A 24,022-nucleotide genomic window follows, 5' to 3' on the forward strand; every position below is an offset into this window, starting at 1 on the left:
ACACATGTATGTGAAGGCATGGGTCAGGCAAATAGTCAAGGTTGCTTTAGAGGGACAACTTTAGAACAAGTTAATATAGTGAACTCAATAACTTTTGGATTAATTATAAATTGGAGCAAACACTTAAAGAACTTTATTAGGTAATGGGCCAATTCTAGCTGTAGAATGTATTGTCACAGAAGTGTAACGACATTTTAAAAATGGATGTTTTAGTCAGGCAGAAATCTGAATTAGGAAATAATTTTGGAGTTACCTGCATTATGGAAGCTCTGTAGTACTTGGTTATTCCCAAAACTTCAGTGTTTTTATGAGCTGTTTTCAGTGACCGGTGTTGGACAGGTGTTTGGTGCAGGGTTCGGATGCCAGTTAGGCTGGGTGGTTGGGACTCCAGTCGCTCGCTAATGTGCATCTTTCGAGACAGCAGGTAGTGGCTCAAGTACTTGGTCACTGCCACGCATGTGGGAGACCCAGATTGAGATCTGGCTCCTGGCTTCAAGCTGGCCCAGTCCTGGCTGTTACATGTGTTTGCAGGACGTGAGAGCTCTGTCTCCTCTGTCTCTGTCTCTCTGCCTTTCAGAAAAAATGGAAATAAATACAAATTTTAAAATCAAGGTTTACAGTAAGATGTCTCTCCTTTACCTGTTCCTGACATTCACTTCTCCTCCCACCCCGCCCATTATTAATTTCCTACCTGTGTCTTCCAAAGTCTCTCTGTGTATCTAAAAGAAAATTTTTAACCTTTTTATATAGACGAGGTAGATCCATGCCACCTAGCTTTGCTCACTTTATATGTCTTAGAGGTCCTTAGATATCAGTACATGGAACCTTTCTCATGTATCCATAGTTTGTGTACCAAGTCCTACATTGAAGAGCAGTTATGTTTCCAATCTTCCTTTATAGTTGGTTCACACATACAAGGGATCCTTGAAAAGTTCATGAAAAGTATGTATTATGCATGAATTTCAAAACTTTTTCCACTACAGAAAACTCCTTTTAATTCCTTATTTCATGGAAACTTTTTGAAGTCTCTCATTTGTCTATATAGCTAGCTATAGGATATATTCATAAAAGTAAAATTCTGTGTCAAATGAAATACATGACTTTTTTAGCTGTTGCCACATTGCCAGTAGTGTGGTGTCAAGCTTAGAGTTTTGCCAGTGTAGTGGGTCAAAATGCTCTCAGTCTAGCTTTAATTTGTGTGTGTGTGTGTGTTTTAATGAAATGAGCTGAGCAGCATATGTTCATACATTAAACACCTCTTGATGGTGTGGTCGTTGGCCTGGCAGTAGAGATGCCTGCATCCCATGCTGGAGTACCTGGGTTTGATTTCCAGCTCTGGCTACTGACTCCTCCTGCTTCCTGCTAATGGAGACCATGGGGGGCCATCGTGATGGTCCAAGTAATTGGGTCCCTGCCATCCTTGGGGAGACCTAGATTGAGATCCGAGTTTGGTGTGGTTAGTCCTGGTTGTTGCGGGCACTGGAGAGTGAACTAGTGGGTGGGGGATCACGCTGCTCACCTGCTCTCCCTCTCTCTGCCTTCTATGTCAATTAGTAGTTTTCTAAATTCTTGAATTTTTCTTTCTGTGAATTCCTTCTATCCTTTTCCTATTTTTCTAGTTAGCATTGGTCATTGGTTTCTTGATATCTATGATTTTGTGTACTACACATTAGTGAGACTAATCCTATGTAATAGTTTTTTAAAAATTTTTATTTGTTTTTGCTAGTTCATTCATCTGCCTTTTGGGAAAAACAAATCTGGTATTTTTTTTTACTACACAGAAACCTTTTCTTTTTGTGTAGATGCATTGATATTGGCCTTTAAAGACTTAGTGATTTTTAGTTGTAGGAAGGCATTTCCCTTCCTGTTTTCTTCTAGAAATTTTATTTTTTAATTGAAATGCCTTATGCGTCCTGAACTTTTGTAAGGTGTGAGGTATGGATGCAGCTCTTCCTTCTGTTTTTCTAGATAACCACTCACTGTCTCAGGACCACGTACCAATGGCCCTTCCTTCCTCTACTGGTTTGAGATGTACCTCTCCTTTTAATTCTGTCTATTTTTGAGTATTTGGTGGAGCTAATTGCTCCCTCATTGATCTTCTGTATAGCTGTGTTGCCCATCCATGTGTGTGTGTGTGCATTTTAATAGGAATTTTAGGGTTAACTTGAGAGCAAAACAACTATTGCTATCTGAGTTAAATTTTTATAAGTGAAACTGGAGGGAATGGATACTTGTATGTGGTAACAGAAGTGCTTTGTGTCCTTTAGTGCTGCTCTAAGTTTAATCCAAGATAGTCTTGTTTTATTTGTATTTGATAATTATTATGAGTTTTTTTTTAAAAATTGCTATTTCTTTAAGAGGCATAAAAAGAGCTCCTATCTGCTGGTTTACTCCCCAAATGCTTGCCATGGCCAGGGGCTGGGGCCAGGAGCCTGAAGCCAGGAATTCAACCCAGGGCTCCGGATGGGCAGCAGGAACCCAACTGATGGAGCCGTCACTGCTGCCTCCCAGGGCTGGAATTAGCAGAAAGCTGGCACCAGGAGCTGGGGTCAAACCCAGACATTCCAGTGTGGCACACGGGGGATGCAGACGTCTTCATTGCTAAATCAAATGTCTGTCCCTAACCTTTTTTTTTTTTTTTGACAGGCAGAGTGGATAGTGAGAGAGAGAGAGACAGAGACAGAGGACAGAGAGAAAGGTCTTCCTTTTTGCCGTTGGTTCACCCTCCAATGGCCGCCGCGGCCAGTGAATCGCACTGATCCTAAGCCAGGAGCCAGGTGCTTCTCCTGGTCTCCCATGCGGGTGCAGGGCCCAAGCACTTGGGCCATCCTCCACTGCCTTCCCGGGCCATAGCAGAGAGCTGGCCTGGAAGAGGGGCAACTGGGATAGAATCTGGCGCCCCGACCGGGACTAGTGCCCAGTGTGCTGGTGCAGCAAGGTGGAGGATTAGCCTGTTAAGCCACGGTGCCAGCCTATGTCCCTAACCTTTTATGTCATTTTCTCTTCTGTGTTTTGTTGATTGCTTATGTGAAAGCTAGGATTTTATTATATTAATATTTTGCTGTTTTCTAACTCAATTTTTATCAATTACTAGGCATTTACTATTGCCAAATACTAATGCTAGGTGTTAGAAAATAAAGATAAATAATATCTTATTCCTAAGAATATCCTATTATGGTTTTATAAGAGTTACAAATTTTATCTAAAATTCATCTATTAAAAGAATTATGTGAGGTTTTAAAATTCATTTGATCTACATTAGATTTCCTAGATTAAGCTGTCACTACATTCCTGGGATTAAAAGAAAAAAAAGACCTAGTGGGTTTGGCCTCCTCGCTCTTCTTCAATATGGTCTACACACTCTGAATATGTGGCACCTCAGGCCTTTGCATGTACCGTTTATGATGCCTAAACTGAGCTTCCTTCTTGTGTCTTCATGGCTTGTTCCCCTACTTCCGTGTAGGTGTCCAGTGTCACCTCATGACAGCAGTCTTCTCTGATACCACATAGAACATACTAGCTTCCTGTATGAGTGTTTTCTCTCCTGTGTTGTCATAGCATTTGCCTGCATCCAACCAAAGTCATCCATTGTCTGTCTCTCAGTGGAAGTCGTTTCAGAAAGAGCAGGACTTTGTTCTGTTCCCCGCTGCTGTATCCCAGTTCCACTGGGACATAATACAGTGAGTGAATGCGTTCTTCATTGATGCTGTGTTGTGTCCCTGGTGAGGTGACTATCCAGGGGCCCATTGTACTGGGTTCAGATCCGTGTTCTGCCACTACTGGATATTTGACCTTGTGCCAGGCATTTAATTGGTGTTCTTTCATCTGGAAACTAGGATGATAATACAGACTTCCTGTGTGATAATGTTTCAAGATAAATTGGCGCCCTTCAGCTCTTCAAGCAGACTAATACATGGTAAACGTTCAGGTGTTAGCATTTTATTGTTAGTGTTTCAACAGGCATACACTGAGTAAAGACTAGGGGACAGGCACTGTGTTAGGCTCTGGGCTTCCAATAATAAATTGAATACGATCCTTGTCCTAAAGTTGTTTGTGGAGCAATAGGTATTAAGAATCACACTGAGAAGTCACATACAGGGAGAGGTGTGGTGCTGTGAACAGGAATGAGATGGGTGGGGGTGAGGGTGAAGAACATTCTGTGGAAGATGTGTAGCCTGTGTAAAGGCCCTGTGGTAGGAGGGAGCTGAGTGAGTGTGCGGAACAGAGAAAGTGTGACCCAGAACAAAGAGAAGAGGGAGAGCACACAGGCAGATGGTGATTACTTTGAGTGACGTCATCGGTGGAGATTTCTAGTTGTCTGGTATGTTTTCTTTTTCCGTAGTAATACGAATACTTTTCCCCCTTCTAGTAGTAGAATGGTTTTAGCTGGGCACACGGCTGTCAGAATTAGAAACATACTGTCTCCGTGCCGTTGCAGCCGAGATGTGTGTGTGTGATTGGATTCTAGCTAAAATGGAGTCTAACTTCTGAAAGTATCTTTGTCGGGAGGATTGTGCTCTTCTGTTTTCCATCCTCCTTCCTCCTAGTTAGAATGGGATGTGGTGGTGAAGACCGAGCAACCCTGTTGGGCCGTGAGGCAGTGTACTGAGAGAACAATGGATAGAAGGCACCTGGGTCTCCTGATAACGGGACTACTACACCAGCCCTACATTATGCCGGAGTTTTGCCAAGAAGGAAAGAAAAGTGTCTTATCTGAGCCATTGTGGGAATATGTTTTTATATATTTTTTGCAATGTGCAGCCATCCTAATTCTATCTCGTAAACTTGGTAAAGAGAGTTTTATCCTTATCCTAAGAGCAATTGGAGGGTTTTAAGCAGGGGATGACATGGTAGGATCTACATTTAAAAATTACCAGTCTGGCTGCTGTCTGGCGAATGGATTTGAGAGAGACAGGAATGGCACAGGGAGCCCAGTTCGGATGCTGTAGAGTCAGGTCATCACGGCAGAGGCGGAGAGAAGTGGATGGACTTAAGAAGTAGGAGGCATAGGAGCAAGACTTAGTGATGGGTTGACTTCGCCGCACGGGAAGAGTTGCTAGCAGAGGTAACTCCTGAATTCCTTGCCTGCTTGAATGGATTGATGATGGTGCCATTGACTAAGATAGGAGTTGCTGGGAGATTGAGTTGTGTGGGCAGATCATCAGTTTGACATGGAGATGCCAGAGACCCTGTGTATTTGAGTCTGGAACTCGGAGTACAGGGCTGAGCTGGAGTTAGAAGTTCTTTGCACGTGGATGGTGTGAAGCTAACCTGAGAGGAGGCCAGGGCCTGGGACTAACCCATGAGAGGCCATGGCATCTACTGCCTGAGGAGAGAAGGAAGTTGTAGAGGGGAGAGGGCAAAAGTGGCTGGAGAAGAAAGAAGAGAACCAGGGCAGCAGTGTTTATTCACATAATTCTGTGTCTGTGTGTGTGTGTGTGTGAGAGAGAGAGAGAGTTGGGGGGAGTGAAATGGGAGAGAGGAGGGAGGGAGAGACAGTAAGGAAGGAGGCTCAAATGCAGCTAAGAAGCACGTGAGGCGAGCACTGAGCACATGCATTCTTTGCATTTAACCAGAGACTGTTCTCGGTAACCTTGGTTTTGGTGTCATGTCAAGTCCCAACAAGAGACATCATTTGGGTAAGTAGCCCAGGTAAACAGAAAAGGAAGTTGGGGCAGCAGGGATGCACCCACTGCAGAGAGACCAACAGCGTTTCTCAGAAACCAGGTATGAAACCAGGTCCTCAGGTGTAGAACTTGGGCATAGTGATCACGAGCCTAAACGCCCACCTCAGGCCTCAGTTTTAAAGTGAGTGCCTTTGTGGTTGATGTTAAGTGTTTGAGGGATTGTACTGAATGAAAAGATGAAAGAATTCTCAGCTTCCATCAGAAGTCAGGGTTACTTTGGGGCGAAAGAGGAGATTCCCTGTTTCATCACCAGAGTTGAGTCTAGTGGATTAGCTTTTGGTACAGAGGACGGCCCTGGTAACCTGGAGGAAGGCGCAGCTCTGGACAGGACCAAACCGCAGCAGCCCCGGAGCGCTGCCGTCTGCCCGCCTGGGACAAACCAATGTGGCTGGGTGCCTGCCGTGACACACTGGCTAGCTGCACAGTAAACTGAGCGGTGCTCGTGTCGGGTGAGCAGCTCGTAGAACCATGTGCGAATGTGTGCAAGATACTGATGGCTTGTTCTTTCCTACAGCTTGAGCACTTCTGCCAATGAGGCAAGTGAAAACGCGTCTGTGAGACTGAGAGCCAAAAAGGTACGTGCGCCTGTTCTTCACACTCCGACCGCCATTTCACATTTCACATTTCAGTTGCCTGTGGAGAATGCTCTGTGGCAGCATTTTTCATAAGGCGCTGTGTTCCAGAGGATGGTTTTGGGCTAAAAGTGAGTTTTGAAAACCTGAAGTGTGTCTCGTTAAGGCACGGTGCAGATGCCTCTGCCAGTTTTCAGAGCGGTGACGCACCGTGTTCAGGCAGGGGCCCTCAGTGCGGAGGGAATGGTGGGGGGTGTGGACGCGGAGCTCTGGGTTGTAGAGTTCCTGTTCCGTCCACCGCTCAGCTGCCATCTCCCTCGGTTAGAGAAGCTCACTCCGCAGCGTGGCGCCGTTGCCGTCAGAATGGTGAGTGGTCGTGTTTTCCAGATGCGTGACGCTGTTTGCTTCTCGCAGCCAGGAAGAAGATGTAAGCCCCTTAGCGATGGCTCTGAAAGCTCGGGAGAAAGTGAGATAAGAAGAAAAGTTCAGTCACCAGAGAGAATCGGTGTGCCACGGTGTGACGCTGTTCCGGCCGGGGTGCCGTCGGGGCTTCCGGAGAGACGGGCGCGGTCAGAGAGGCCAGAGGCCGGAGGCAGCCGTGGCGGCGGTGCACCTGCGGACGGAGGGACCCCGGCCGTGGTGAGGCTGCCCCCCGGGAAAGAAAATGTTTACCGGAAGATGGAATATTTTCTTTCCTTCCTTCAGTTCTTCCAGACGATGAATTTTACATTCTTCTGTTGATAAACATGTTTTAGGAAATCGAGAAGAGAACATCAAACTCTCCTCCGAATCTGTAGCCCCAAACTAGCCACGGGGTTCCTCAGCCCTCCGGCTGGCCATTTCTCACCCTCAGGCTCCCGCACTAGTCATGAAGTACCCCACAGTGCCTTTCCAACAGACACAAAACAGGGGCCGCCAATGTGGCACAGCAGGTCAGAGCCCCAGACTGCAGCCCCGGCATCCCCTATGGACGCCAGCTCAGGTCCTGGCTGCGCCGTTGCCTATCCAGCTCCCTGCTGTTGTGCCTGGGAAAGCAGCAGAAGATGGCCCACATTGTTGGCCCCTGCACCCACATGGCAGGAAGCTCCTGGCTCAGCTCTGGCCCTTGCAGCCATTTGGAGAGTGAACTGGCAGATAGAAGACCTCCCCCCCCCCCCCCCCACCTCTCTCTATACCTCTTTCAGATAAATAAAATAAATATTTTTTAAAACATGCAAAACATTCTCTCCATGGATATGCCACAGTTTAATTACTCTGATTAATGAATAACTGTAGTTAAACAGTGTTTAAGTGCCTTCATGAAGTCCTTTGTAGGTAAATCTTTGTGTGCACCCCTGATCATTTCCTTCGAAAAAATTCTGATAAAATTGCTCAGTCAGAATTTGTTCTAAGATTCTTGACATATTTTGGTCAAGTTGTTAATCTGTCCCTGTATTCACTTGGTTTGACATTTTGAATAAATAATTCATGTCATGTTTGACAAAATGTTACAGAATAGTAAAATGTTCCTGCTACCCCCATTTTCCACTTTCCACCTTCCCACCCACTAAATGGACACATAGGTAATTAGTTTCTTACATATCCTTCCAGAATTTTCTTCTGCATGTACAAGGAAATATCAATATATTACTTTTCATTTATTTCAAAGAGTTACAGAGAGAAAGAAGCAGATTGGGCAGGGGGAGGCGGGGATCTTCCATCCACTGGTTCACTCCCCAGAAAGACAGTGAGTGAGGTCTTCCATCCTTCCATCCACTGGTTCACTCCCCAGATTGGCTGCAACTGCCATGGCTAGGCCAGGCTGAAACTGGAGTTGGGAGTTTCATCCAGGTCTCCCATGTGGGCGGCAGATGGCCTAAGAACTTGGGCCATCTTCCACTGCTTTTCCCAGGCCATCATGAGGGAGTTGGATCAGAAGTGGAACAGCTGGGACACGAACTGGCACCCATGTGGGATGCCAGCATTGTAGGTGGCAGCTTTGCCTGCTGTGTCACAGCATAGGCCCCTGTGTTATGCATGTTCTGCCTCTTACTAGGTCTGTCTTGGTGAACATCCCTGTGACTTGAATTCAAGTTGTCAGGCATGGTGTTCTGAAATGGCTGACATCAATTTGGTTGATGGTGAAGTTAAGATGCTGTGGGTCCTTCCTGCTTTGGTTGTTTTGAGGGTTTTTTCATTTTTTTAAATTTTTTTATTTTTTATTTTTTTTTGACAGGCAGAGTGGACAGTGAGAGAGAAAGGTCTTCCTTTTGCCGTTGGTTCACCCTCCAATGGCCGCTGCGGTTGGCGCACTGCAGCCGGCGCACCGCGCTGATCCGATGGCAGGAGCCAGGTGCTTCTCCTGGTCTCCCACGGGGTTCAGGACCCAAGCACTTGGGCCATCCTCCACTGCACTCCCTGGCCACAGTAGAGAGCTGGCCTGGAAGAGGGGCAACCGGGACAGAATCCGGTGCCCCGACCGGGACTAGAACCCAGTGTGCTGGAGCCGCAAGGCGGAGGATTAGCCTATTGAGCCGCGGTGCCGGCTTAATTTTTTTTTTTTTTTTCATTTTGTTTTTTGATGAGGGGCGTCATAGTCTGCTTGATCTGTCAGGTACATGGATTTTTTTCAACATCATAACGTTGCTAATTTTCTAGAACCAGCACCCATATCGGATTCCGGCACTGCAGGCGGTGGCTTTACCCGCTATACCACGGCACTGGCCCCACCTGAGGGATTTTAATCTATAGGACTGACCATACAGTTCTTGCCCTCCCTTTCCCACAACTTGTGTGGCGACAACCCACAATGTCTCCTACTCGTTTCTGTGCTCAGGATGCTGACAAGCTTCAGGGTTTTTTTTTTGGTTTTTTTTTTTTTTTGAAAGTCAGAGAATTGCACAGAAGAGAGGCAGAGAGAGAGGTCTTCCATCTGCTGGTTCACTCCCCAATTGGCCACAACAGCTGGAGCTGCACTGATCTGAAGCTAGGAGCCAGAACCTTCCTTTGGGTCTCCTACGTAGGTGCAGGGTCCCAAGGACTTGGGCCATCTTCTTCTGCTTTCCCAGGCCATAGCAGAGAGCTGGATCGGAAGAGGAGCAGCCAGGACTAGAACCAGTGCCCATAGGGGATGCCGGCGCTTCAGGCCAGGGCTTTAACCCTCTGCACCAGAGCGCCGGCCCCAGTTACCAGGCCCTTTGTTTCTCATGGGAATCCTGTATGGGAACTCCCACCGTGTTATGGCAACAATTCAGTGTGGTTTCTCTCCTGTTCTTTTGTCTTACATGTCAACTTAATTTGTAGTTCAACCAAAGAACCCACAGGGGTGGAAGGGAGGCTTTTCCCCTATAAGAGCTTTAAGAACTGTTACTTCCTTATAACTGGAAACAGAAATTTGACCTGATTCTACACATTGCAATCTTACGCAGTGAAAGTTCCACTTTCTCCATTGCAATGATTGTTAACAGTGAACTCAAAGTCTTGTGAAAATGTAATTTTTTGGTAATGTTTTCTTAAACTAATTTAGATAATTGATATAAATAATTTAGAACTACAGAATTATAGTTAAAATACTGATTGTGTTTGATAAGTCATCTTAATGCTTATGTTTTAAGAAAGCCTACTTCTTAAATAAAAACATGTGTTTTTTAATTTTTATAGAAAACCCAGAAAAAGGAGACTGTGTCTCATGGCAAAAGGAAAAAAACAAGAAATGCGGCTGGAGATTCAGGTACAGGATGGTGCTCTATTTATTCATAGTTTGTTTACTTATTCAGAGCTACCTCCCTTCTGCTGATTCCCTTTCCCCAGATGCTTCCAACAGCGAGGGCTGGGCAAGACTGAAGTCAGGATCTCGTTCCAGGTCTCCCACGTGTGTGCCAGGGACCCAGCTAGTGGAGCCTTGACCTGCTGCCTCCCAGGGTGCACATAAGTGGGAAGGTGGAACTGGGAGGGGACTTGGGACTGGAACCCAGGCCCTTCAGTATGGGATGTGGGTCTCTCCGGTAGCATCTAAACCAACTGCCAAATGTCTGCCCCAGAATATGCTTGATACTTTGTCTCTTAGTCAAAGATGTAATGGAAAAAAGTGCTGATTTGTTAAAACAGTAAATTGTTACTGCTACTTTGAAAAATGAAGCATGTGTGACTTTGAGTTAACTATTTTTAATGTTTTTTTCGTGAAAATTTTCAACATATAACAAACTGAAAGAATTTTACAGTGTATATTCACCTATCTGGATCTCAAAATTAACACTTGCTTTGTTACTTTGTCCATTAATCCATTTAATTCTTTGAATGCATTTCAAAATAAATTTGACATTAGTACCTTTCTTTTGAATTATTTCAACTTACACATCATTAGCCAGAGTTCCATGCTTGTTTACCATTTTTTCTTTCTTTCTTTTTTTTTTTTTTTTTTTAAAGATTTATTTGGGGCCAGCACTTTGGTGTAGAAGGTTAAGCCTCCACCTATGGTACCGGCATTCCATATGGGTACCAGTTGGTGTCCTGGCTGCTCCTCTTCTAGTCCAGCTCTCTGCTATGGCCTGGGGCAGCAGCAGAATATGGCCCAAGTTCTTGGGCCACTGCCACCCATGTAGGACACCAGGATGAAGCTCCTGGCTCCTGGCTTTGGATCAGCCCAGCTTCAGCCATTGCAGCCATTTGGGGAGTGAACCAGCCGATAGAAGATCTCGATCTTCCCTCCCCCCTCCTTCTCCCCCTCCCTCCCTCCCTCCCTCCCTCCCTCTTTCTCTCTCCCCCTCCCTCCCTCTCTCTCTTTCTCTCTCTGTAATTCTGCCTCTCAAATAAATAAGTAAATCTCAAAAGATTTGGAGAGGCAGAGTTACAGATTGAGAGAGAAGAAGACATGCTCTGTCTGCTAGTTCACTGTCCGAATGGCCACGATGTCCGCTGCTGGGCCAGGCGGAAGTCAGGAGCTTCATCCTGGTGTCCCACATGGGTGGCAGGGGCCCAAGCACTTGGCCACCCTCCATGGCTTACCCAGGCACATTAGCAGGGAGCTGGGTAGGAAGTTGGAACATCAGGGACTCTAACTGGTGCTTATATGTGGCAGACTTAACCTGCTGTACCACAGCACTGCCCCCCCCCTGGTTCTTTTTTCTTTTAATGTAAAATGTGCATACAATGAAATGCCTAGATCCTGGGTATAGAATTGCTGAATTTTGGGAAATGCAAACACTTGTGTAACTCAAACCACTACTAACATAAAGATGCTTCCCATTCCTCCCAAAATTTCCCTATTCCCCTTGATGCTTTTCCCCTCTTCACATTCCCAGAGACAAGGACTTTGGTGACCTTGTTTTCTACCACAGACTAGTTTTGCCTGGTGTGGGATTTCGCATGGATGGACTCCTACAGCATGTGCTCTACTGCGGGTCTGCCTTGGTGTTGTGTGTGATGTCTGCCGTGTGTGGCATTCCATTGCACCACAGCCCCGCTGGTGCTCACTGATGGACGCTGACTAGTTTCCAGGTTTTAGTTCTCATGAATAAAGCTGCCGTGAACCTTCTCACACACATTTCCTTGTTAACACATGTTTTGGTTTCTCTTGGGAAAATATAAAGAGTAGAGCTGCTGGGTCCTAGGGTAGTATATGTTTAATTTTATAAGAAATGGCCAAATTTTAAAAACCATATGCCCAAAGTGGTTGTGTAATTTTACACACCCACTAGAAGCTGCAGTGTAGAATTTACTAAGAACAGAATGAGCAACTTCACGGGGAATAACCTAACAGCCATTTAAGGAACACTCCACTCTAAGCCTGCGACAGTGACGTGGAAGGAGAGAAGGGAAGGTGCCCGGTGCACCTCTGCAAACCTGCTGAATGCAGGACGAGATGGGGGAGGGCTGCGGCAACATCTCCCCACGCGGGAAGACGAGCTGATGCCTCCTGTCTCCCAGCCCACACGAGAGTCCTTTCAAGTGGAGTGAAGACTTCATTTGTGGGAGGTACGATCTGACAACTTTTAGAGAAAGTACCAGAGTGTATGACTATGAATTCTTACAGAAGACACAAAAAGGTTAAACTGTAAAGGAAATGAGTAAGTGTAACTGATACAATCAAGGACTTGTGCTCATCAAGAGACCATGAAGAAAGGCACAGGGTAGACTCAAACAGCAGTAGCACATGGGGCGATGCACACACTCCCAGCCCAGTAGAAGGAAGGGGCAGATGGCATTACGGATTTTTACCAGAGAAGAAACAGCGAAAGAAAGGTTTACAGACCGTCCATTATGAGTGACAGAAATGTCAGCTTCAGTTATGATGGGACCCTTCTGCACCTGCAGGCGCAGGATTCGTGCACAGAGACAAGGCACCAAGGCCTTTAGTAGGAAGTAGTCTTTTTATTATTTATGCCGGCATAAGGCCCAGGTGGAATTTCTTATCTAAAAGCCGAAGCCCGGAACAAAGAGGGGTGTTTCCTTAGATATGGCTTTAGCCTCTTTGTCTCCCTTATTTGGTTCCATGCATACATTTGATTGGCTATTCTGATGGAATAATGAACATGTGTACACCCCCTCCCCCCATGCACTTACTGAGCCGTAGCTGTCTGGCAAGGGTTAACAGCACTGCTCTGTACTAGCAGGCAGGACCTGAAATGGTTCCATAGAAGCAGATAGGGACTGCAGCTGAAGCATTCACAGGCAGGCAGGTAACAGCCACACTTCATTCCCAGGACAGATGCCTCCCTTTTTCTTCTGACCTTGGGAAGGCTTCTAGCACAACTTTAATCTTGTCAGTTAGAAACAAGCTTAATTCAGAGACCAAGTCCTCTGTCACACGGCTGGACTGACAGATATTTTACTCTCTTCATTCTTTAGGGAATGAGGTTATAGGCAGTGGGAATCCTTACCCACTGCAGGTATAAAGCTGTGTTAACAATTTTGAAAACCATTTTGGCAACTTCAGTAATGTTGGAAATACAGAGTCAGAGACCTGGCCGGTGCCTGCGATACATTTCCTAAAGAAATTCCTTGCACGTGTTTGTGAAACGTGTCTGAGTGTTCCTAGCATTGTTTTTGTGCTGTCAAAATCCTGAAAAAATCAGTCATGGTAGAATTGATAGGTAAATTGTGATATACTTTTGCAATGGAATAGAAAAGTAAAACTTTCACTAGCATAAATATAAAGTCAAAAATGTAAACTGAACTCTGTTTAGGAATATGTGCATGTAGTGTAAAATCATGAGGACTAATACAGTGATAAACAGAGACTTCAGTATAGTGGTAATTTGCAGGTTGGCAGAGAGATGCGTGCAAGTGTGGGGCACACTGGCTGCTTCCATGTTAATGTTCTCTTTCTCTAGCTGCTCTGTGATCCCGTGGTTGTTCACCTCCAAATGACACATGTAAACGTTCTTGTGTATAGAATATAATTCATCACAATTCTGGTGCCAAGATAAAAAATGTTAAGTAAGTGAGGACAGATTGAATATTCTTTTTTTTTTTTTATTAAGCTTTTATTTAATGAATATAAATTTCCAAAGTATGGCTTATGGGTTACAATGGCTTCCCCTCTCCCATAACTTCCCTCCCACCTGCAACCCTCCCCTTTCCCGCTCCCTCTCCCCTTCCAATCACATCAAGATTCATTTTCAGTTCTCTTTATATTGCAGAAGATCAGTTTAGTATATATTAGGTAAAGATTTCAACAGTTTGCCCCTACATAACAACACAAAGTGAAAAAAATACTGTTGGTTCTTAATAATTTTTTTTTAATCTGTTCCTTAGAGCTTAAGGAAGATTTTATTTGGACTAATAAGATCTTGAGATACTGTGTTTTGTTCTTTTTTTTTTTTTCTTTAAAAAAAAGTATTTTTTGGAGGTTTTGAGGTGGCAGAATTGGGAGGGAGCTTACTGGTCTAGTCTTGGGGAAGGTAGTTTAAAAATAAATAACGTGAGAGATTACAATCTCAGGGAAGAGTTAGGGAGAAAACAGCAGAGGAAACTCCATGCAAATTAGAGGGACATTGTTTTCCCATGTGGAGGTGTGGACATGACAACTGAGGGCCCCACAAGCCACAGAGGCACAGTTCAAAGATAAAATCCAACCAGCAAGTATCACCACAAGTGCCCAATAAATGCAACAATTCAAGAAACATTTAAAAAGACAACATGACACACCCAAAAGAACACAACACTTCAGTATTAGAATGTGACAATGAAGGGACTGACAAAATGCCAGAAATTGAATTAAAAAAAAAAAAAAGGATTGTAGGACTACTTAGTAGTCTGAAGCAAACTCATTAAGAAAATTCGTACATGACATGCATGAAAAATTTTCCCATGAAATTGAGATTTTTTTTTTTGACAGGCAGAGTTAGTGAGACAGAGAGAAATATCTTCCTTCCGTTGGTTCACCCCGTAAATGGCCACCAATCCGAAGCCAGGAGCCAGGTGCTTCTCCTGGTCTCCCATGCGGGTGCAGGGCCCAACGACATGGGCCATCCTCCACTGCCTTCCCAGGCCACAGCAGAGAGCTGGACTGGAAGAGGAGCAACCAGGATAGAATCCAGCACCCCGACCGGGACTAGAACCCGGTGTGCCGGCACCACAGGCAGCGGATTAGCCTATTGAGCCGTGGTACCGGCCAAATTGAGATTTTAAGAGCAATCAAGGGGCCGGCACTGTGGCACAGCTGGTAAAGCTGCCATTTGTAGCACTACCATCTCATATGAGCACTGGTTCAAGTTCTGGCTGCTCTACTTCTGATCCAGCTTCCTGGTATGGCCTGGGAAAGCAGTGGAAGGTGGCCCAGGTATGTGAGCCCCTGCAACTGTGTGGGAGACCTGGAAGAAGCTCCTGGCTTCTGGGTTTGGACTGCCCCAACTCCAGCCATTGTGGTCATTTGGGGAGTAAACTAGTAGATGGGAGATTACTCTCTGTCTCTGCCTCTCTCTAACTCTGCCTTTCAAATAAAAAGTAAATCTTTAAATAAAAAGAAAGTTCAAACTAGAACTGTAGGTCTTCAGAATCCTACTACAGAATATTCCTGTAGCATTTTAAAACAACACACTGAGTAATCATATATTCTGCAAGTGGCCAGTTAACCGATAGATTAAAGTTTACAAAATACTGCCCTTGCCGACAAGGACTTTATCATGAGTGGTGATGGACAGCTACACACATGATAAAGGGCAGCAAAGCTTTTGGATGCTCCAGCAGAAATGGGAGAACCAAAGAGACAGCAGGAAGAGTGAGCATCCAGACAGGGTTTGTGGCCTTGGGGCACGAAGCAGTGAGTATGGCGCCTCCCATAGGATTCTTCAGCTGGAGCTGCCTTTACCCACTTGGAGGCACTGTTTTTGTTTCAAGCTTTCAGAACTCCGTCTCTAGAGCCAAATTATGAATAATCAGCATGTTAAAGTTGATTTGTCTTAATATTCTAGATATTTCTGACAGCGTGCATATTTGGTGTCTAGAAGGAAAAAAGAACAGTGACATCATGGAGTTGGATATTGTTTTGTCTGCATTTGAGAAAGCAATCCAGGAGCATAAGTAAGTCTTTGGATGTTCTGGTACATACACTACTAATTTCCCTTTAGGTACGACTGTTGCTTATTGGTTTTTTTGTATTCTCCTTATTATTACATCTTAGATATTTTTGTTATAATTTTCCTTAATCCTGTGAGTCACTAGCAGCATGTTTTTATATGTCCAAATATGTGGCTTTTTAATTTATATTTTTGTATGAACTCTACGTTAACTGTGTCGTAGTCAAAGATCCTTATAGTCTGGTGATACCAACTTTGAAATTTTGAGGCTTTGTTTATGGCCTAGCACGTAATCCATGCAGAATCTCTGAATATTAGATCTGGGGAGTTTAATTATTTTATCTAGATGGAACCAGTAATTAGTTTTTCCTGGTATTTGTGCTGTATGTATTTAGAGACCATTTTATTAGGAACATTATGCTTTAAATTGCTCTGCCTTATAAATGAGACATTTATCACTATGTAGTGGTGACCTCCATTGCTAGAAATGCTTTTTTGTCTTAATATCTAGTTTTGCTAATACTGATATGTGTCACTAGCTTTCTTTTGCTAGCATTTGCCAGACGTGACATTCTTATCACAGGCATACCTAAGACAGATTGCAGGTTTGGTTCCAGACCACTGCAGTAAAGCAAATACCATAGTAGAGTCACGAATTTTTGGTTTCCCAGCACATTAGGAAGTTACATTTATACCATACTGTAGGCTTTTAGGCATGTAATAGCTTTGTGTCTAAAATATATATGTATAACTTAACTAAAAATATTTTATTGCTGAAAAATGGTAATGATCTCCTTCAGTGAGTCACACTGTTTTTGCTGGTGGAGGGTCTGGCCCCGAGGTTGACAGCTGCTGACTGTTCAGGGTGCTAGTTGCTGAGTGGCTGTGACAATTTCTTAAAATAAAGCAAAAATGAAGTTTGCTGCACTGGTCAACTCTTCTTTCCCTGAAAGTGCTCTCTGGGGCATGAGATGCTGGTGGGTAGCATTTTGATCAATCCTGTGAAATTCTCTCTGCTTTCCCAGTGATGTTCATGTACGGTCTCAGTCTCCTGTTGTCATGTCAACAGCGCTCACAGCCTCTTCAGCAGGTGCCGGGTCCATCTTGAGAAGCCACTTTGTCTGTTCACCCCCGAGCGGCAGCTCCTGTCTGTGGAAGTTTGGCCCTGAGAGCGCAGCCGTTCCGTGGCGTCTTCAGGCTCCACTTGCCGTTCTCGTGCTCTTGCCGCTCCCCTCACATCTGTGGTTCCTTTCTCCACCAGCCGTGAACCCCTCCACTCGTCCGGAAGGACTGGAAGCCGTAGCTTTCAGGCTCCTGTTAATGTTTATAGTTCTGACCTCCTTCCGTGAATCCCGAAAGTTCTTGCTGGCATCTAGAACTGTGAATCCTTCCCAGGCCAGAGGGTGGGGGCTTGAAGCCAGGCTTCATTGTTTGGGCAGCGGGCAGTCCCTTTCCAAGTGGCTTGTTGGGGAGGTGCAGGCGCCACACGGACCCTGGTAGGTGTCCTGGGGGTGTGCAGAAAGGCACATGGCTCAACATAGTGTCTCAGCAGGTGCGGAGGCTTTCCCAGTAGCAAGCAGCCCACGAGGCTCTAGTGAACTCTGTGCCATTTCATCGGGGTGGCCTCGGTGGCCTGGCAGGTTCTGATAATCCTTTGTTTTTCCTAACTTAGAAGTGGGGAGGGTTGCTCATGTATTTCTTAGATGTATGCATGCATGCAGCCGTTTTCCCCATTTGTTGTTTGTCGCACTGCTTTGGTTTTTATATCTACTATTTCTGCTTGGTTCTTTTTTGTGTCTTCAGGTCGTGTCATTCCTGGTTAGCATCCTGGGAATACGGTCTAAAATCCATTTGATGGAATCAGCTCTTCTAGGGGCTTTCCTCGGAGCAGTTGTGCTACTCTGGCATTGCTTCTCCGGCCTGGGAGCTTGTCAGGAGACAGGGGTGCCGGGGATGGAGGCGGCAGGGCCGGGGAGCGGGAAGCCCAGTCGCTCAGCCATCACCCCAGGCCCCGCAGAGAGCAGTGCAGGAGGGTAGGCCACTCCCTGGGAAAGGTGAGGGAACAGCTGCCCAAGGTCAGCCTCCCCACTGTTCCCCAGGCCTCACAGGCCCGGGGCTGCCTTTACTCCTGAGGACCAGGAGACAGGGTGGAATCAGTGCCAGTGACAGGTGTCTGGGAGGCCGTGTGTGCAGGGATGGTGGGGAAGACACAGGAGCCGGCCCTCACCAGCCAGCCACAGCCTAGCTCTCACCTTCCCTCTTGCAGAATCCCTTCCCTTGGGGTTCATAGCCTTGTGTGGTTCTGTGGTGGTTCCTCTCTGGGGTTCACCAGCGTTGATGTGGAGCGGGGTGGGTCTGTCATGCTAGAACTCAGCGGTATCACTGTGAAGACAGCCTGTTTTGTTCTTCGCTGTTCTATAATCCAGAGCCAGACTATGCACCAACACTGGCTTTTGTTGTCCTTTTCTCATTCATAAATCTAAAGACTTACCATAGACTTGGGATATTTTAGGGAAACTGGCAGTGTTAATTTACCTTTTAGTATATTTTAAATTTTTATTTCTTTGTGGGATAGAGCATCTATCTGCTGGTTTACTCCCCAAATGCCTACAATGGCTGGGGCTGGGGCTGGGCTGGGCCGGGCCGAAGCCTGGAGGAAGGAACTCAATCCAGGTCTCCCACCGGGTGGCAGGAGCCAAGTCACCTGAGCCACCAGCACTGCTTCCCAGGGTCTGAATTAGCTGGAAGTTGTAATCAGGAATGAGGGCCAGTTATTGAACCTAGGAGCTCCGATGGGGGATGTGGGCGTCAATCATTGGGCTAAATAAATGCCTACCCTTGGGGCCGGCACCATGGCACAGTAGGTTAATTCTCCGCCTGCGGTGCTGGCATCCCATCTGGGCACTGGTTCAAGTCCTGGCTGCCCCTCTTCCAATCCAGCTCTCTGCTATGGCCTGGGAAAGCAGTAGAAGATGGCCCAAGCCCTTGGGCCCCTGCACCCACATGGGAGACCCAGAAGAGGCTCCTGTAGCGCAGTTCCAGTTGCGCCCACTGGGGAGTGAACCAATGGGAAAGAAGACCTCTCTTTCTCTCCTCTTTCTCTCTCCTTCCCCCTCCCTCCCTCTCTCCCTCTCACTGCCTGTAACTGTACCTCTCAAATAAATTTTTAAAAAATCTTTAATAAATAAATACCTACCCTTAGCATATTAAGTTCTTGGGAAGTGACTTAGGAAAGGGACAGATTGGAACATCCAGGACCTAAAATGTTTGAGAATCTGAAACTTGAGCATGAACATGAAGCCACAGTGAACATTCCACACCTGACCTCATGTGACAGACTGCAATCAAAACACATACTAAACATACCGCATAAAATTATCTTTAAGCCATTTGTTCCAGGTGTGTATGAAATATAAATGAATTTTCGTGTTTAGACTTGAGTCCTAGCCCCAAGAAGTCTCATTATGTATATTCTCATACTCCAGAATCCAAAAAATTTACAAAATACAAAATGCTTCTGGTCCCAAGCATTTTGGATAAAAGATACTCAACTTGTATTTTTCATAAACTTATAAAATTACAAAACCACCTTGTTTTTTGTCGCATCAAACAATTCCTAGGAAATCAATGATCCATTGTGTTTTTGTGACCTCTGGGTTCTCAGCCACATGGAACACTTCACACTTTCCAAATAATCAACTGTTTGGGGGTCTGCTATTTGTAATATTCTACACGTGACAAGCCTGAATAACTTTTTTTTGTTTTGTCAACAGACTGGCTCGTTGCAAGCAGTAGGTCAATGTGTATAAGCAAGGAAGTACACCATGAAGTGCAAACATCACATATTCTTAGAATACGCCACAACTAAGTCTGTCAGAAGTGGCCAGGTTTTTAAGGGACTAAAATTTGAAAGAGCTGTGTCTGAGCATCATATGTGGACTGTCACCGTGTGGCTGATAGAATCCATCAGTTTATCATCATTAGAATGAGCCTCAGTGGAGGGGCCTGGCCCGTTTTTCTTATTTAAAAATTTTTAACATCTGAAAATTTGGTGTCTATATTAAAGTAGAAATTCTTTTTTATAAGACAGGACATATAATTTGTACCTGTGATAACAAGACATCATAAAACTTGCCATCGTGAGTATTTGTAAGTGCACAGGTTGGTAGAGTGAAGTAGATTCTCACTGTTGTGGAACCCTGCTCTAGAAACTATTCATCTGGTCAAGCCCAAACCTGTGGCCATTAAACTATTTCCCTTCTCACCAGCCCCTAGTAAGCACTCTTCTACTTTGTTTCTGCAGACTTGACGACTCTGTGTAACTCAGAAGTGGGATCATACATTTGAGGGTACTTAAAAAAAAAAAGTGGAACTAAAAGATGGTTATGTTGGTGCAAAAAATTTTGAAACCCATGCATAGTTTTGCCCTAAAATCCATTTTCCACAAACCTTCTGAAGACCCCTCATATGCGTCCCTTTGTAATTAGCTTATTTCACTCGTCTGTCCTCAGGGTTAATCCACGTGGTGGCCATGTTGTCAGAATTTCCTTTTCAATGCGGATTAATTCTCCAGGACACACACACGAGGTTTGACTGCTTCCTGTGCTACGCAGAAGTTTTAAACAGATGCAGTCCCATTTGTCTGTTCTTGCTTTTGTTACCTGTGTGCTGATGTGACATGCAATCCCTGTTTTTACCACCTAGGAAGTTACTGTTTTAGGTCTTTAATGCATTCTGAGTGCATTTTGAAGTGTGTATGGTGTAAGGCAAGGGCCAGCTTCGCTTTTTTTACAGGTGGACATGCAGATTTTCTACCACCACTTGCTGAAGAGCCTATCCTTCCCCATTATGTAGTCTTGGCACCGCACTGACAGAAGCCCCCAGTGTACATGAAAGTTTGTTTCTGGATTTGCTATGCAGTCTTATTGGTCTGTATTTCTGTCTTTATTCCAGTGCCATTCTGTTTTGACTTCTGTAGCTTTGTAATATGTTTCTAAATCAGAAAGTATGAGGCCTGCAGCTTTCTTAAGATTGTTGTGGCTCTCTGGGGTCTTTTGATATTCACATGAATTTTAGGATTTTTTTTTCTAGTGCTGCAAAAATTGCCACTGGACTTTTGAAAGAAAGTGCAATGAATCTGTGTATTATTTAATGTAGTATGGGTATTTAAGCAATATTAAGTCTTGTAGTCAATAAGCATGCAATGTCCTTCCAGTAATTTGTGTCTTCTTTACTTTCTGCTCATTCTTGCCAACACCCGTGTTCTGGTGTGGTGTGACAGTAGTCATCCCAGTGAGTATGGAGGGCCACTGTAGGTCCGGCTGCATTGCCCTCGTGTTGTGGTGTGGTGTCACAGTAGTCATCCCAGTGGGTATGGAGGGCCACTGTAGATCCGGCTGCACTGCCCTCGTGTTAGTATTGTCTTTTCATGTGCTGCATGACCATTTGTATCTTCTTTGGAGAAGAGGAGTGATATAAGCAGAGAGATACAAATTCTTGTTTAAATTTTTTTTTTTGAAAGGGAGAGAGAAGGGGTGGAATAGAGATATTGATTTCTTCCATCTACTGTGGTTCACTCCGCAAATGCCTGCAATAGCCGAGGCTGGGCCAGGCCGAATCCAGGAGCCAGGAAGTCAGTCGGGGTCCCCCACGTGGCTGGCAGGGATCCACACACTGAGCCACCCCCTGCCACCTCCAATGGTATACATCAGCAGGGAGCTAGAATTGGAAGCAGAGCTGGAACTCAAACCAGGCACACTGATGTAGCCTATGGGCCGCCCAAGCAACATCTTTTTTTTTTTTTTTTTTTTTTTTGAGACAGGCAGAGTGGACAGTGAGAGAGAGACAGAGAAAGGTGTTCCTTTGCCGTTGGTTCACCCTCCAATGGCCGCCACGGTAGGTGCGCTGCGGCCAGTGCACTGCGCTGATCCGATGGGAGGAGCCAGGTGCTTCTCCTGGTCTCCCACGGGGTGCAGGGCCCAAGCACTTGGGCCATCCTCCACTGCACTCCCTGGCCACAGCAGAGAGCTGGCCTGGAAGAGGGGCAACCGGGACAGAATCTGGCCCCCCGACCGGGACTAGAACCCGGTGTGCTGGCGCCGCAAGGCGGAGGATTAGCCTGTTGAGCCACGGCGCCAGCCCAAGCAACATCTTAACCACTGCATCAAACCCCTGCTTCCAAGAGTTATAAATTCAAACAGTAAAACAAATGCTAGAGATAAGAAGCATTGTACAAGCTGAGTGTCCTTTATCTGAAGTGTTTGGGACTGGAAATGTCAGATTTCTGAGCTTTTCAGATTTTGGAATATCTGCACACACTTAATTGGCTGAGTGTCTTTAATCCAAGAATCCAAAATCCAAAACTGAGTGTGATGTTGGCACTCAGCACTTTGGATTTCAGAGCACTTTGGATGCTGGGTTTTCAGATAAGGGGTGTTCAACCTATTATGGATAGCTGTAGACTGCAGGCTACTTCAAAAACACAGACTACACATTCTTCTCAACATTATAAGGAATATTTGTCAAGACATCACATTCTAGGCCATAAAAAGCACAACCCTAAGAAATGGAAAATAGAAATCTTACAATGTCTGGTTGCAGTCAGCTGGAAAAAATTTTTGAAATACTTGGCAATTAAACAACATACTTCTAGAGAACATGTATGTCAAAGACAACACCTTAACAGAAAACTGTGTTTGAACCCAGTGAAAGTGAAAAATGTTGTGGGATGCAATCAAAGCAGTGCATCAGTCATCTAACTCGGCAATCCAGGTACACGTACAGGTACAGGCAAAGGAAACCCAAAGGAAGCGGAAGACAAATAATAAGAATTGGAGAAGAAATCAACTAAATTGAAAATAGGAACTCAAGTGTTCTGGTTTGAGTATGATTTGACTACTAACCTCATGCAGGATGTTAAACCCCAAAGTCGTGAGTTAATGGTTCTAAGAGGAAGGAAGTAGTTGAGCTAAGGTGATTGGAAGAGGGTTCTTGGGTCCCTCGGGGTAGCCATCAGATGTAGTTCTCCCCGGAGGGTTGCTTAACAGTGTGAGCTTGGGCACAACCACTCTCTGGCTTGCCCATCTGTTGGTGAAGGGTACTTCTGGTCATTTTCTTTTGCTGAGACATGTTTCCTAAATTGTCTGAGAAAGTACCACGGGCGGAATATTACCATCTTAGATTTTTTTAAATGGTATATGCCAAGTTGTGCATGTATATTATATATGCTAAGCCAGAGAAACACATTTCAAAATCCTTCATGATACCTAGTTTGATCCCTTTTTTTTTTTAACTCCTCTACAGAGAAAGAATAGAATCTGAAATTTGTAAAGAAGCCATCAATAAATTTTATTGCAATATTAAAGAAGAACTCATCAAAATGGTAAGCTCACTGACAGATTTCTTGGCCTAAGGGTTTTCAGCTTATCCTGAGGCAGTATGCCGTTAGCATAGAAAAGCTTGCATTTTCTGGCTATATGGTAATGAAGTCATTAGCACTACCCATATTTTACATGCTGTTTTTAAATTAAATGTAATTTGTCAACATGTTTAATCTTGGGAAATGCACAGGAATTATTTTTCGTTTCATACAGCTTAAAGAAGCCCAGATGTTGAAAAATCTGAAAAGGAAGAACACTAAGGTAAGTGACGTCAGTGATTAGGGTGATGTGACTACACGATACCAACACAGGTGGTTAGGACCTGACTTTGGGGTTTGTTGCCTTTAGAATTTTGGGTAAGAATTTTTATCTTTTTAGACTCTTGTTTGGTTGATGTTCAAGGAAGTGATATTAAATCTTTTTGAAAGATATCTCACAGTTGGTCTGAAAATGGCTATCAACGTCCAAAATGGTCCCTTATAGGGGTACGTGTTACGTAATGTACATTTATTGCTTTTGTGGGTGTCAAAAAGCAAAACCTTTTAGAGCGTTGTCTAAGGAAAAAGGGCAGCCCAGGAAGAACACCGGGTTAGGAGTCCCAAGACCTCACGTGTAGTCCTGACTCTGCCACGTCAGTAGGCAGCACTGGGAAACAAGCCAGTGAATGCGGGATTCCCCTTTTCTTGTTTGTGAATGTGTGGACCAAACGACCTCAGAGGTTCCACCACCAAACTTCCATGAATCCAGGATGCAAAGTCACTGTTCCTCTACATTGGTGACAGAAATGAACTTGAGAAATATACATTTGTCTTCCGGCAATTACACATCGTTTTTTCTTTCAAACGTAATCTCATTTTGGTCATTTCTACATTGTTTATGGATGTCCA

The 24,022-nt window shown here is 44.9% G+C and overlaps 1 protein-coding gene across 1 annotated transcript in view; it reads left to right on the forward strand.

Annotated features, from left to right (window-relative positions):
* CENPU (centromere protein U) overlaps positions 1-24,022 on the forward strand; it is a 45,232-nt gene that overhangs the window by 17,451 nt on the left and 3,759 nt on the right. The window contains exons 5-10 of the mRNA XM_062213407.1: positions 6,202-6,262; positions 6,674-6,898; positions 9,899-9,968; positions 15,652-15,760; positions 23,059-23,137; positions 23,349-23,396. Of these exons, the coding sequence (XP_062069391.1) occupies positions 6,202-6,262; positions 6,674-6,898; positions 9,899-9,968; positions 15,652-15,760; positions 23,059-23,137; positions 23,349-23,396 (592 nt within the window). The remainder of the gene's footprint in view (positions 1-6,201; positions 6,263-6,673; positions 6,899-9,898; positions 9,969-15,651; positions 15,761-23,058; positions 23,138-23,348; positions 23,397-24,022) is intronic.

This window comes from Lepus europaeus, chromosome 16 (assembly GCF_033115175.1).
Source record: "Lepus europaeus isolate LE1 chromosome 16, mLepTim1.pri, whole genome shotgun sequence".
In the NCBI taxonomy this organism is placed as follows: domain Eukaryota; kingdom Metazoa; phylum Chordata; class Mammalia; order Lagomorpha; family Leporidae; genus Lepus; species Lepus europaeus.